The 16,142-nt window shown below is 44.3% G+C and overlaps 1 protein-coding gene across 8 annotated transcripts in view; it reads left to right on the top strand.

Moving 5' to 3' along the window:
- nbeal1 (neurobeachin-like 1) overlaps window positions 1-16,142 on the top strand; it is a 160,902-nt gene that overhangs the window by 124,713 nt on the left and 20,047 nt on the right. For 7 of the 8 annotated variants that reach the window (XM_077617428.1, XM_077616606.1, XM_077617958.1 and 4 more), the window contains 10 exons: window positions 5,155-5,295; window positions 6,817-6,947; window positions 7,030-7,139; window positions 7,225-7,342; window positions 9,126-9,223; window positions 9,374-9,490; window positions 9,566-9,655; window positions 9,751-9,860; window positions 9,942-10,114; window positions 13,319-13,413. In XM_077617428.1, the coding sequence (XP_077473554.1) occupies window positions 5,155-5,295; window positions 6,817-6,947; window positions 7,030-7,139; window positions 7,225-7,342; window positions 9,126-9,223; window positions 9,374-9,490; window positions 9,566-9,655; window positions 9,751-9,860; window positions 9,942-10,114; window positions 13,319-13,413 (1,183 nt within the window). The remainder of the gene's footprint in view (window positions 1-5,154; window positions 5,296-6,816; window positions 6,948-7,029; window positions 7,140-7,224; window positions 7,343-9,125; window positions 9,224-9,373; window positions 9,491-9,565; window positions 9,656-9,750; window positions 9,861-9,941; window positions 10,115-13,318; window positions 13,414-16,142) is intronic. The other variant, XR_013304942.1, reaches the window with a different exon arrangement.

Genomic DNA, 16,142 nt, shown 5'->3' with positions numbered 1-16,142 from the left:
CACACACACACACACACACACACACACACACACACACACACACACACACACACACACACACACACACACACACACACACACACACACACACACACACACACACACACACACACACACACACACACACACACACACACACACACACACACACACACACACACACACACACACACACACACACACACACACACACACACACACACACACACACACACACACACACACACACACACACACACACACACACACACACACACACACACACACACACACACACACACACACACACACACACACACACACACACACACACACACACACACACACACACACACACACACACACACACACACACACACACACACACACACACACACACACACACACACACACACACACACACACACACACACACACACACACACACACACACACACACACACACACACACACACACACACACACACACACACACACACACACACACACACACACACACACACACACACACACACACACACACACACACACACACACACACACACACACACACACACACACACACACACACACACACACACACACACACACACACACACACACACACACACACACACACACACACACACACACACACACACACACACACACACACACACACACACACACACACACACACACACACACACACACACACACACACACACACACACACACACACACACACACACACACACACACACACACACACACACACACACACACACACACACACACACACACACACACACACACACACACACACACACACACACACACACACACACACACACACACACACACACACACACACACACACACACACACACACACACACACACACACACACACACACACACACACACACACACACACACACACACACACACACACACACACACACACACACACACACACACACACACACACACACACACACACACACACACACACACACACACACACACACACACACACACACACACACACACACACACACACACACACACACACACACACACACACACACACACACACACACACACACACACACACACACACACACACACACACACACACACACACACACACACACACACACACACACACACACACACACACACACACACACACACACACACACACACACACACACACACACACACACACACACACACACACACACACACACACACACACACACACACACACACACACACACACACACACACACACACACACACACACACACACACACACACACACACACACACACACACACACACACACACACACACACACACACACACACACACACACACACACACACACACACACACACACACACACACACACACACACACACACACACACACACACACACACACACACACACACACACACACACACACACACACACACACACACACACACACACACACACACACACACACACACACACACACACACACACACACACACACACACACACACACACACACACACACACACACACACACACACACACACACACACACACACACACACACACACACACACACACACACACACACACACACACACACACACACACACACACACACACACACACACACACACACACACGTTTACATACACTTGTGAAGAACATAATGTCATGGCTCTCTTGAGTTTCCAGTAATTTCTACAACTCTGATTTTTCTCTAATAGAGTGATTGGAACAGATACTTCTTTGTCACAAAAACATTCATGAAGTTTGGTTCTTTTATGACTTTATTATGGGTGAACAGAAAAAAGTGATCAAATCTGCTGGGTCAAAAATATACAGACAGCAGCGCTAATATTTGGTTACATGTCCCTTGGCCATTTTCACTTCAATTAAGCACTTTTGGTAGCCATTCACAAGCTTCTGGCAAGCTTCTGGTGAATCTTTGACCACTCCTCTTGACAGAATTGGTGCAGTTCAGTTAAATTTGATGGCTTTCTGACATGGACTTGTTTCTTCAGCATTGTCCACAAGTTCTCAATGAGGTTTAAGTCACAACTTTGGAAAGGCCATTCGAAAACGTTAATTCTAGCCTGATTTAGCCATTCCATTACCACTTGGCATGGTGTACTTGGGGTTAAAGGCCTCACCTTTTCTCCTCCAAACATATTGCTGGGCATTGTGGCCAAACAGCTCGATTTTTGTTTCGTCTGACCACAGAACTTTCCTCCAGAAGGTCTTATCTTTGTCCATGTGATAAGCAGCAAACTTCAGTCGAGCCTTAAGGTTCCGCTTTTGGAGCGAGGGCTTCCTTCTTGCATGGCAGCCTCTCAGTCCATGGAGATGCAAACACGCATGGCTGTGGACACTGACAGCTGTGTTCCAGCAGCTTCTAATTCTTGGCAGATTTGCTTTTTGGTGATTCTCGGTTGAATCTTCACCCTCCTGACCAATTTTCTCTTAGCAGCAAGTGATAGCTTGCGTTTTCTTCCTGATCGTGGCAGTGACAAAACAGTGCCATGCACTTTCACTTTATACTTACAAACAATTGTTTGCACTGTTGCTCTTGAGACCTGCAGCTGCTTTGAAATGGCTCCAATTGACTTTCCTGACTTGTTCAAGTCAATGATTCACTTTTTCAGATCCATGCTGCGCTCCTTTGACTTTCCCATTGTAGCGTTTGTGGGCGTTTGCATCCAAAGAGCCCTATTTAAATGGCCTCAGAGAAGTCACCAGCTGTAGTCACTCAATCACTCACAAGAAGTTAAGAGGCCATGCTATGAAGCTCATTTCACTGATACAACTTTCCAAGTCACCAAAATTGCTAATTCATGTTGCTGTATGTATATTTTTGACCCAGCAGATTGGATCACTTTTTCTGTTAACCCATAATAAAGTCATAAAAGAACCAAACTTCATGAATGTTTTTGTGACAAAGAAGTATCTGTTCCAATCACTCTATCAGAGAAAAATCAGAGTTGTAGAAATAACTGGCAACTCAAGAGCCATGACATTATGTTCTTCACAAGTGTATGTACACGCACGCACGTGCGTATGCGCGCGCACACACACTCACACACACACACTCACCTTATGTATTGAATGGCCCACCTACAGTTGTGGTCAAAAGTTTACATACACTTGTGAAGAAAATAATGTCATGGCTCTCTTGAGTTTCCAGTTATTTCTACAACTCTGATTTTTCTCTGATAGAGTGATTGGAACAGATACTTCTTTGTCACAAAAAACATTCATGAAGTTTGGTTCTTTTATGACTTTATAATGGGTGAACAGAAAAAAGTGATCAAATCTGCTAGGTCAAAAATATACATACAGCAGCGCTAATATTTGGTAAAATGTCCCTTGGCCATTTTCACTTCTGTTGGAATAATCCTTAGGAATTTCCAAATTCACAATAAAAGAGGCATCTGAAGTCATATCTTTGTTTAATTCTTGCAAGAAGAGAATACATCCATCCGCGACTCCGGTCAGGATAGTTCTAACAACTCGAGGTCTCTCTCGCTAATTTATTCATAAGATTTTAACGACATGCCCCACTGAAGTCTAAACATCTTTAGAGTCTCATAACAATTTATCACAGTCATCAAAACAATTGTAGGTCTGTCGAATCTTCCCAAGAGCGCCTGTTGTGGACCCGTGCTGCGAAGCCAAAACAGTCCACAGTTCCCAAGGGCGCTTGTTGTGGACTCATCCTGCCCAAGCCGAAAACAGTCCACAGTTCCCAATCCTCTTTATGCGAGCCACAGTCCTTACTTTTGCAAGAGATGCATTAAAATGCCCTTTGTATTAATGTCAATTACTCTTCGTTGCAAGTACATATAATATAATAATATTGATACACATCTATAATAATGATAAACCTAACAACTTCAATTAGGCGCTTTTGGTAGCCATCCACAAGCTTCTGGTGAATCAGCATTGTCCACAAGTTCTCAATAGGGTTCAAGTCAGGACTTTGGGAAGGCCATTCGAAAACCTTAATTCTAGCCTGATTTAGCCATTCCATTACCACTTTAGATGTGTGCTTGGGGTCATTGTCCTGTTGGAGCACCCAACTGCACCCAAGACCCAATCTTTGGGCTGATGACTTTAGGTTATCTTGAAAATTTTGAAGGTAATCCTCCTTCTTCATTATCCAATTTACTCTCTGTAAAGCACCTGTTCCATTGGCAGCAAAACAGCCCCACAGCATAATACTACCACCACCGTGCTTGACGGTAGGCATGGTGTACTTGGGGTTAAAGGCCTCACCTTTTCTCCTCCAAACATAGGACTTTCTTGCACGGCAGCCTCTCAGTCCATGGAGATGCAAAACACGCATGACTGTGGACACTGACACCTGTGTTCCAGCAGCTTCTAATTCTTGGCAGATCTGCTTTTTGGTTATTCTCGGTTAAATCCTCACCCTTCTGACAATTTTCTCTCAGCAGCAGGTGATAGCTTGCGTTTTCTTCATGATTGTGGCAGTGACAAAACAGTGCCATGCACTTTATACTTACAAACAATTGTTTGCACTGTTGCTATTGGGATCTGCAGCTGCTTTGAAATGGCTCCAAGTGACTTTCTTGACTTGTTCAAGTCAAGGATTCGCTTTTTCAGATCCATGCTGAGCTCCTTTGACTCTCTCTCCCATTGTAGCGTTTGTGGGCGTTTGCATCCAATGAGCTCTTTTTAAATGGCTTCAGAGAAGTCACCAGCTGTAGTCACTCATCACTCACAAGAAGTTAAGAGGCCATGCTATGAAGCTCATTTCACTGACACAACTTTCTTAGTCACCAAAATTGCTAATTCATGTTGCTGTATGTATATTTTTGACCCAGCAGATTTGATCACTTTTTCTGTTAACCCATAATAAAGTCATAAAAGAACCAAACTTCATGGATGTTTTTGTGACAAAGAAGTATCTGTTCCAATCACTCTATCAGAGAAAAATCAGAGTTGTAGAAATAACTGGAAACTTAAGAGAGCCATGACATTATGTTCTTCAGAAGTGTATGTAAACTTTTGACCACAACTGTACATTAGCTATACAGTAACAAAAAATAGGCTATTTGTTTTAGTTCACTAGAATGAACTCAAAAGCCCTAACTTTCTTTTATGTTTTTCAGGTATGAAGGTTTTGAAGACCCAGCGGGAACCGTTGACAAGTTCCATTATGGGACACACTATTCAAGTGCTGCTGGGGTAATGCACTACCTGATCAGAGTTGAGCCCTTCACTTCCCTGCACATCCAACTCCAAAGCGGACGGTAAACAGGATCCCTCATATAAACCCTTTCAGGCACAGTGATCAGGATAGTGGAGAGCTAATCAACAGTTGACACCAAAGACTCTTATCCCTTTTTAGAACATATGACTATTTTGTAGCCTTTTTTTACATAGTATTTAAATCATGACCTAATATAATTGGTCAGGAGTACTCATCTTTCCGTGCCTATGACAGCACTAGACTTCTAATTCGTTTTTACTGGAAGGGTCGACTAAACAAATATTTAAATCAACAATCAAAAAATCAAAACAGATTGGATGTCTAGCGGCGTCAATGGCAGCCAACAAGTTCAATTATTGCCATCTAAAGGTAAAATAAATCGTAATTTGTGTTTGAAAGGGTTGATATTATAAAATTTACCGTATTTTCACACCTATAAAATGCACCATCTTATAGGGCGCAGTGTCAGTTGCGGGTATATTTTCTTTTTTTTGTCAATACATAGGGCGCCTCGTCGGAAAAGGCGCTAGCATGACACTAGGTTAGCGTATGTTATGCTAGCCGCCAGCGTACCTATGTTATGCTAGCCGCTTGCGGATGTTATGCTAGCCGCCAGCGTGCCTATGTTATGCTAGCCGCTTGCGGATGTTATGCTATCCACTAGCGTATGTTATGCCAGCTGCTAGCGTATGTTAGGCTAGCCACTAGCGTGTTTTTTTAAAGACAGCACGAGCAAAACTAAGTTTGATAATGCTTTATTGAGGTAAAAGGTACACTCTGATATAAAGAGTTCGGCGTTCAACATGCTAGGCTCCACTGTCAATCAGTTGTGTATTCCGGGAACTTGATTCAAGCTTTGGCGAAAGATCGAACAACAGTGCTGGCCGACACTTGAGCCCAGTCATCCCCAATCCATTGTAACACGCGACATGCATCAGTCCCAAGCCTTTGATTCTCCTCGCTGTTATATCGGCATCGACAATTCATTCCAAATCGTCACTCACGTAACTTGTGCGACGCTGTCTGCCCGAACTACTATGTTGGCCATCCGACATTCATCACTCCCAAGACGTTAGCAAAGCTTTTAAATTGTGTTCGATCCATGGCTTCAGTCCATTTTCCAAGCGTTCACACCCGCATTCTGTTGTCATTCACGTCAGGCATTTCCTCTGTATAGCTCTAATATGCTCTTTCTTTGAGTATTGAGATTTTTTTTAGGGTTAAAAGTGCTGCGAGCACACGGAGGTCAAATGCTTTGCCACTCCCCTGGGATGGTTTGAATGGACTTACCGTAATGCTTGGAATGCGCGGGGAGGCTATTTTTAGGGTGGACGTCCGCTGGGTTGATCGCAATAAATAGCATGCCAGCAAGAAATAAAACCAGTCACTCAAGTGGTCAGGGCCATACAAAAATTGAATTTACTGCACAGACAAGGCGCACCGACCGATTGGGCGATTCGACCATTTTAGAGAACATTTTAGACTTTAAGTGCGTCCTATAGGCGTGAAAATACGGTATTTATTGTAGGTTACATGCTCCCACCTTGTTTCTGTTTTTTAGGTTCGACTGTTCCGACCGCCAATTCCACTCCATTCCAGCAACATGGCTGACTCTAATGGATAACCCAAATGATGTCAAGGAGCTCATCCCTGAGTTTTTTTATTTCTCAGAGTTTCTAGAGAATCACAATGGTGTGGTTCTCAATGGATAAAATTAATTCCAAGTTGTTGCATTTACGATAACATATTTTTACATATACTCTTTATCATTCAGATTTTGACCTTGGTCGCCGGCAAATAACTAAAGAAAAAGTCAACGATGTGATTCTTCCCAAATGGGCCAAGTCCCCTGAGGACTTCATTTATAAACACTGCAAAGCCCTGGTGAGATTTTGTTTAGTTCATGTGCTTCTTGACTTTCCTGTTATTGTTTCAAGCTTTATGACTTGTGTGACTGTCACTTTAACAGGAGTCGGAATATGTGTCAGCACACCTTAATGAGTGGATTGATCTGATTTTCGGTTACAAGCAGAGAGGTCCTGCCGCAGTGGAGGCCCTCAATGTTTTCTACTACTGCACATATGAGGGTAAAGCAATCCTAATTTGGGCTCCAGCCTCCCCCCCCCCCCCCCCCCCCCCCCGCAATCCTTGTGAGGATAAGCGGTTCAGACAACGTATGTATATATATATACGTTGTCTGAACCGCTTATCCTCACAAGGATTATATATATATATACACACACACCCGAAAGCCGTCAACTTTGTAGTATATTTTAGACTTTTACGTGTGCCCCGTGTGTGTGAAAATATGTGCCACGTTGCATTTGTACGTTTTTTTAATCGCTTAATAAGCGGAATTGCAATCATTAATAAGTGGAACATTTAGCCGAGGTGGACAGGTATGTAAGAGAGAATCTTAAAACAGGGATAATGGTTGTTGTGAGAGAGCCAATTAAATTTTATTGAATGCTTTTATTGTCATTAAATGAGATAGAATGAGTGATGAAATGGGAGCCCTTTAGAGGGTAGCATGTTCTAAAGTGAGAATCACTACATGTGCGACAATACTTTCAAAATAAAATGACGGATGAGGAAATGCATTTACTCTTGGGGGGGATTCCGTAACTTGGATATTTTCGTATCTCAAGGTCACTCGTTTGCATCTAAAAAATTCGTAACCTGAAAATTTTGTACCTAGAGGCATTCGTAAGTAGCGGTATGACTGTATATACCGTATCTACTGGCATATAAGCCGCTTTTGTCTTGCAAAAAAAATGATGACTGAATCGAGGGTACTGCTTATATGCGCATAAACACACGACATGCAAAAAAAATGCAAATTGACGGTGCTGCGATACAATGACGTCACGACAAATTGGCGCCGTTGCGTCGGCGCGTGACGTCATGACGCAGGCATATTCGGCCGATACTTTCATTTCAAAATAGAGAAAAGATAAACAGATAAAAAGCTACACAAAATGTATTTAATGAATGAAATTCAAGAAAAAATAACGTCCATATCTTGCATAAAACGTGAAAAAACTCACAATCCTCTCACTGCTCGCTCGGTGCACAGCCATCTTACCTAGGTCCAGGGACGCCATCTTACCTAGGGCGCTGACGTATACCTAGGTAAATGTCCTTTGACTGGCCAGACGCGAGTAGCCTTGATTTTGAAATAAGACAAAATTCCACTTTGATTGTGATAAATTTCCTATGTTTTCCATTTTTTTTCATTAACAATCGACTGCAAGACCTTCGATCAACCTTAAATACAATTGAGATGTGCTGACATGGTAAACCCTACACATTTATCAAGGCCCACTCTCGTCTGGCCAGTCAGAGCACGTTTACAGTGGGGCAAATAAGTATTTAGTCAACCATCAATTGTGCAAGTTCTCCTACTTGAAAAGATTAGAGAGGCCTGTAATTGAAAACATGAGTAAACCTCATTCATGAGACAGAATGTGGAAAAAAGAAAAGAAAATCACATTGTTTGATTTTTAAAGAATTTATTTCCAAATTAGAGTGGAAAATGAGTATTTGGTCACCTACAAACAAGCAAGATTTCTGGCTTCTTCTAACGAGGTTTAACGAGGTCTCCACTCGTTACCTGCATTAATAGCATCTGTTTTAACTCATTATCGGTCGGTATAAAAGACACCTGTCCACAACCTCAGTCTCTCACACTCCAAACTCCACTATGGCCAAGACCAAAGAGCTGTCCAAGGACACCAGAGACTAAATTGTAGACCTGCACCAGGCTGGGAAGATAAAAAAAAACATAATGGCTCACGTCAAAGATGACTTTTAAACTCCTGAACTAGATAATTGTGAAATACAATATTTTACCTCACGTGTTCTGTGCAGGAGCTGTAGATCTTGATGCCATCACTGAGGAAAAAGAACGAAAGGCCCTTGAAGGCATGATCAGCAACTTTGGGCAGACACCTTGCCAGCTACTCAAGGTGCAGAAACACCCTAAATCAGTAATTACCAATACCAACTGGTTGCCATCGTTTTCTTTCAAACTACATCTCTTTATGTGTGTGTGTTTGTGTGCGTGTGTTTGTGCGTCTGCGTGTGTGTGTGTGTGTGTGTGTGTTGAGGGGGACTAGGAGCCCCATCCAATTCGTCTTTCCCAGGAGGAAGTAGACAAGAGGAAGGCCATGCTTGACCCGTGCCCTCTGGTTTTATTTGAACACCTCAGCGACCTGAAATCTTTCTTTGTGGAGGTTTGACCTCTGTGTTATTCTATAAAATTAAATGTCTCATGCAACTCGACTCACATTAATATCACGTCGCTGTAGGGCATCAGTGACAATGTGCCACTGGTTAAGGCTATTGTCCCAAAGAATCAATCCCACTTCTTCATCAATCAAGGGAGTCCAGACATTATGGTTGGCTCAGTAACATATGTCAATTAGATTAAATAATGATTCTTGTTCAGTTCAAATATTTGAGTGAAGTCTTTCCATTTCTCGTTTTGCTAAAGGTGACAGTAAGTCAAAACTGTCTTTTTGGGACCCATGGATGGCTGCCTTACAACAAGAGTATCTCCAACTACTTCACCTTCATTAAAGACCCCACAGTGTCCAACTCCAAGTGAGAAATTGCACATTCAAGAGTGCATTTTAAATTCTTGGGAAATACTTACCAAGCACATGTTCGACGCATTGCCCGCAGAACCCAGCGTTTTCTGTCAGGACCCATCGCTCCCGGTCCAGACGTAACAACGGCACTGTTTGTGGTGTCACACGATGGAAAATTAATATTCAGTGGAGGACACTGTGACAACAGCATCCGGGTCACTTCGCTTGTAAAGGGCAAGACTGTTGGTCAGCACATCAGGCACATGGGTAAATTATATCGTCATGTCACCACTCTCACCCCTATTATCCCTTAATAGGACACTCATTTAATATTATTAGCTGATTTATATGGTGCAAGACTTCCAATCAATTTTGGCTTTTCTATTTGCGAACAATCGCTGTCAAACCTCCCAAACAAAATTGGTTGGCTGTCTATTGTGCTGAAATGAGAATATTTCACAACGAATCCTCCTAGTTTAAATATAAAATGGAGGAATTTAAATGAATTAGGCATCTATTGTTCGGTATTTACTGAGTTAAATACATGGGGGTAAAATTTAGGTTGATCTTGATGGCCATAACTAGAGAGAGAGGGAAAGAAATCATTTATAAGTCACACTTGAGTATTAGTCGCAGACCCAGCCAAACTATGAAAAAAAGCGTCTTACAGGCCAGAAAATACTGGTATCCACCAATGTTCCCTCTAATTTTTCGTTAGTCTGGGCAGAAAGACAACCTCCCTGAGTGCACTGAGTACCAGTGTGAGCGACATCATCGGTACTCGGATGATTCGCCTAAAGACGTTTCGCCGACGGACGTTTGACAGACGGACAGGTCGCCGAATGGACTTCCGCCGAACGTTCATTCGCCGAAACGGGATTCGCGCGCTCGCCCCGCCCCCGGATCGTGTGTGTACAAGTTTTTCAACCTCGGCCCGCGGGCCATATACGGCCCGTTAGGATTTTTAATCTGGCCCGCCGCCGGCGTTGTCCAAATTATAGTAAAAATCAATGTTAGTCTACCATCAATGGCAGCCCGGGAATAAGCACTCTTGGGCGGGCATGGCAGCCCGGGAATAAGCACTCTTGGGTGGGCATGGTAGTCCGGGAATAAGCACTCTTGGGCGGGCATGGCAGCCCGGGAATAAGCACTCTTGGGCGGGCAGCTGTAGCAGAACTGAGCCGTAAAATGACAGCAATCTGGTCAAATCCATCCTAAAACAGCATTTAATGATTAAATACAAATACTGGAGCTCTTTAGACATTAGAACCGAGCCCAGGGAAGTGAATTCCTCGGTAAAATGTCGCGATGGAGGCAAAAAAAACGTCTATATACGTCCATTCGCCAAACGGCTCAAAATGCTCTCAAATTCGGTCAAATCCAGCTGAAAACAGCGTTTAATGATTAAATACAAATACTAGTATTTGTATTTAATCATTAAACTAACAAATACTAGTATTTGTATTTAATCATTAAACTAACAAATACTAGTATTTGTATTTAATCATTAAACGCTGTTTGAACGAACGGTCATTCGGCGACCTGTCCGTCTGTCAAAACTCCGTCGGCAAAACGTCTTTAGGCGAATCATCCGGTCACGACATCATCATTGCTCGCTATGGGCACACCAGTAGTACACCTGCCACAAGCAGGTGCATGTCAATGTTCCCTCTAATTTTTCAAGTAAAACATGCTGTAAAACACGAAAAACATAAGAGTGGACAGAGCTACTGCCACTGGCTGCCGCTTAAACGGCGCCATCATGGGGAAAGGGTTAAAAAAATATATACTGCGCGCCATATGATTGCTGCTGCGCAGAGAAGACAAGAGTAGTGCGCAGCTTAGAGGGAACATTGGTATCCACATATGTGGACATTTTGGTTCGCCGAAGCCAGGGTTGGGCAAACCGGTCCTCGAGGGCCGCTGTGGGTGCAGGTTTTTGTAGCAACCAATCCAGCAAAGGCATTTTAACCAATGAGATTTCTGCAGAAGACAAGGAGCGCCTGACTGCAATCCACTGATTGCACTTGTAGGACACTAGATTGGTGAAAAGCGGTCCTCTTTATGGGTTGGAATCAAAACCCGCACCCATTGCGGCCCTTTGTGGAATAGTCTGTCCACCCCTGGTCTAAGCCATACTTGTATACCAAAAGTATACAGTAGTATTTAATCCTTGATAACGATAGGGTTATTTTTTTATTTTTTTTTGGCCACCAATTTCAGGGTGTCTCCTGCTTGGTGACCCAAGTCAGCTGGGATAGGCTCCCCCCCCCCCCCTCTCCCCCGCAACCCTTGTGACGAAAAGCGGTTCAGAAAATTAATGAATGAATATGGTGCCAAATTTGGCACAGGCAAAGCAGAGTCTGTTTTTATTTATTTATTTATTATTTTATTTTTTGTAGTATAGAGGCCTGCTGTCGCAAAATACATAAACTTGTATGTGTTACGATCATGGGCGGAGGTCCCCGAAGGAGGCAAATGCTCATAAGCTGGACGTGGAACTTTCTATTTATTGAGAATGTTCCGGAGGCAGGCGAAGGCACAAAGGGAGCAGCGTAGACGAGTTGTTTGACGTAGCGTGTAGGTCGCAAGCCGAGGGGTCCGTAGAGAGGTCCAGAGCAAAGGTACAAGATGTGTGGTTGAAATTGTGATCGTGGTCAGGGCCCTGGGAACAAAACAAGAGGTCGCAGATCAGGCGAGGCAAACAAGGAGATAGCGCGAGAAGGTACCTAACAGTAAACTAATTAAGACGATCCAGCGACGTGATCATGTTCTGGTTGGCTTAAATAGTCCTAGTTGTCTGATGAGCCGCACCTGCCTTTGCTTAATCCATCAGCTGCTGGAATTATGATAACGTGACAGGACCAACCACCCACCTGTCTGGCCCTGGGCCCGACAGAATGTAGTACTTTATTATCTCATCTCATTTTCTGAAACGCTTTATCCTCATTAGGGTCGCGAGGGGTACTGGAGCCAATCCCAGCTGTCTCCAGGCCAGAGGCGGGGGACACCCTGAATCGGTGGCCAGCCAATCGCAGGGCACAAGGAGATAGACAACCATACAAACTCACACCCAAACCTAAGGGCAATTTAGAGTGTCCAATCAGCCTACCATGCATGTTTTTGGAATGTGGGAGGAAACCGGAGTACCAGGAGGAAACCCACACAGGCCCGAGGAGAACATGCAAACTCCCCACAGCTGGACATTTGAACCCAGGACTGTGAGGTCGACGCGCTAACCACTCACGCCACCAGGCCGCTACTTTATTATTATGATTTCTCTTAGTGGGTTATTTTGTTTTATTTTATTTTATCAACTTGTTTTAGCACTTGAAAGCAAAACCAAGAGTAAAAGAATCTTAAATCTTAATTATTTTTAAATGCTGGCGTCATTAATCCTGAATTGACCATTTCCATTTAGTTTTTTTTCTTTTCTTAGATGAATTCAATCTGTGCATGTATCTCCTCTAGACATTGTAACCTGCCTGTCAACAGACCACTGTGGAATCCACCTCATGTCCGGCTCCAGAGACACCACATGCATGGTGTGGCAGGTTCTCCAGCAGGTTCGACCCTAATTTGACTAGTCAATCTTCCATACAGTAATTTCTGAACTATAAAGCACATCTGACTGTAGTGATTCCCCTCGGGTGGCGCAAAGCAATGCCCGAAAGCATCTGACCTTTGCCGTACTAGACGTCAGCGACACGGACTGACTGACTTTCAGCTTTTACAAAACACCATGAAAAAATATTTGACAGCGATGGAAAGATGATCATGGGCGGAAGGCCCCAACGCAGGCACAAAGACAACTCTAGTCTTAGCGGTTTCTGTTTGTTAGAAATGTACCAGGGCAGGGCGAAGGTGCGAGGAAAGCAGCATAGGCAGACCGGTGAACGTGGCGTGGAGGTCGAGAGCCATGAGGTTGGGACAGGGCAAAGATACGAGGGAAGCATCGTAGGCAGGTCGGTGAACGTGACATGGACGTCGAGAGCCATGAGGTCTGTAGGTGAACTTATAAGAGGTGTGGGCATAGATGTGGTCGTAGGGCAAAAACAAGAAGTCATAGATCACGCAAGGAGAACAATTGGTAATATGGGAAGGTCCTGACTGTGAACTGCTTAAGCCGATCCAGCGACGTGCTCAGGCTCAGGGTGGCTTAAATAGGTCAGTGACGGTGATGGTGATTCATCCAAGATGGCGGCGAGCACGGGTGCAGCGGCTCTTTGCTCTCCAGTTAGGTGCTGTGTTTCCTCAGTCTTATTGTTATTTACAAACATCTGCGAGGCAAACGTTTTTTACAGTCACCAGGATTTAATTACTGTCGGTAGGAGATGTGATATATCTATCACAACAAATTACCAACAAACCTACAATATCCCTGAGGATATCTCGAGACCATCGGGATCTCAGTGGATAGTCAGCCCACCCAGCGTACGAGGGAGGCGGCGAGGGGAAAGAAAGCAAAAGCGTGGATGACGGGCAGGCCTACCTAGTATCTTCTTGACCAACGCCAGATCCATCACCCACAAAGTGGATGATTTGGAACTTCAGCTTGATACCAACAGCTTTGTCAGGAACTGCAACATTATTCTCATCACGGAAACGTGGCTACACCCGCAAATCCCCAATGCTGCGGCAGGACCGCACCACAGACTCCAGAAAGAGCAGGGGGGGGGTGTATTTTGTGTGTACATACACAATGACTGGTGCTGCAACAGTAGGATCATTAACACACTTCTCATGATTTAGAGTTCTTGGCAGTTCTGTGCAGGCCTTTCTATCTACCAAGGGAGCTACCGGTATTCATTGTAATGGCTGTTTAAATCCCACTGGATGCTAACATTAGCACGCCACTTAGCCTCCTGCTAGCGACTGTAAACAAACAGCAGCGATGGAGTCCTTATTGTCGCCGGTGACTTCAACCAAGCATGTTTAAAGACTGTTCTGCCTAAGTTTATCCAGTACGTTAAGTGTCACACCAGAGGAGATAAAACTCTAGACCATGTTTATTCTAACATTAAACATGTTTATAGAGCCACACCCCTCCCTCACCTGGCTGGATCTCTGCCTGTCCCTCACCCCCTCATACGCCCCACTCCAGAGGCTAACAAGGCCACAAATAAAGATAATAAAAACATGGCCCGAGGATGCCCTTTCTCAGCTGCAGGACAGTTTTTCCGCACCATTTGGGAACTTTTTGAACACCACAACCTCCAGGACTACACGGACACTGTACTTTCCTACATAAAAAACTGTACGGACACTGTCACTGTTAATAAACTTTTCCGGGTTTTTCCTAATCAAAAAGCCTGGATGACCAGTGAGACACAGTCACTCATTAAATGCCGTTACACCGCCTTCAGGTCAGGGGACAAGTTACAATACAGCGCTGCCAGAGCAGACCTGAAGAGAGGCATTAAAATGGCCTAGGCAGCATATACAAGGAAAATTGAGGACCACTTCACAGAAAATAACCCAAAGAAGATGTGGCAGGGAATTCGACACATCACCAGTTACAATGACAATGATGTGTCTTTTAACACAGATGCCTCACTAGCAGAGGAACTGAACCGTTTCTTTGCCCGCTTTGAGACTGACAATTCGGATTCGGTCTCAACACATCCACCACCTTGCAGCAGTACAGTGAAGCTTCAGGAAGACAGGTACTGCAGACTATGAACACTAGGAAGGCTGCTGGCCCTGATGGAGTACCTGGGAAGGTGCTCAAAGCCTGTGCTGACCAGCTGACTGGGGTTTTCACAAAAAAATTCAATTGTTCCCTGCAACAATCCATCATCCCATCCTGCCTAAAATCTGCCACCATTATCCCTGTCCCTAAAAAGCCAACCATTGACAGCCTGAATGATTACAGGCCTGTTGCACTTACGCCTGTGATCATGAAGTGCTTTGAAAAGTTGGTCGCCCGCCACATCAGGGATATAATCTCTCCTTCGGCTGACCCTCACCAGTTTGCTTATGGAGCAAACAGGTCCACTGAGGACGCCATCGCCATAGCTCTACACACAGCACTGAGCCACCTGGAGCACCATGGGAACTATGTGAGGATGCTTTTCATTTACTACAGCTCAGCCTTCAACACTATAATACCGGACATTCTGGCTGACAAACTCCCACCTTGGACTATCCTCTTCCATCTGCTGCTGGATTAAGGACTTCTTAACCAACCGTCCACAACTGTTAGACTTGGTCCCCACCTCTCTTCCTCCATTACACTGAGCACTGGCTCCCCTCAAGGTTGTGTACTGAGTCCTCTTCTGTACTCCCTGTACAC

The sequence above is a fragment of the Stigmatopora argus genome, chromosome 1 (genome assembly GCF_051989625.1).
Source record: "Stigmatopora argus isolate UIUO_Sarg chromosome 1, RoL_Sarg_1.0, whole genome shotgun sequence".
Taxonomy (NCBI): Eukaryota; Metazoa; Chordata; class Actinopteri; order Syngnathiformes; family Syngnathidae; genus Stigmatopora; species Stigmatopora argus.
Note: the sequence above shows the minus strand (reverse complement) of the source record. Positions and strands in the feature narration are given on the sequence as shown.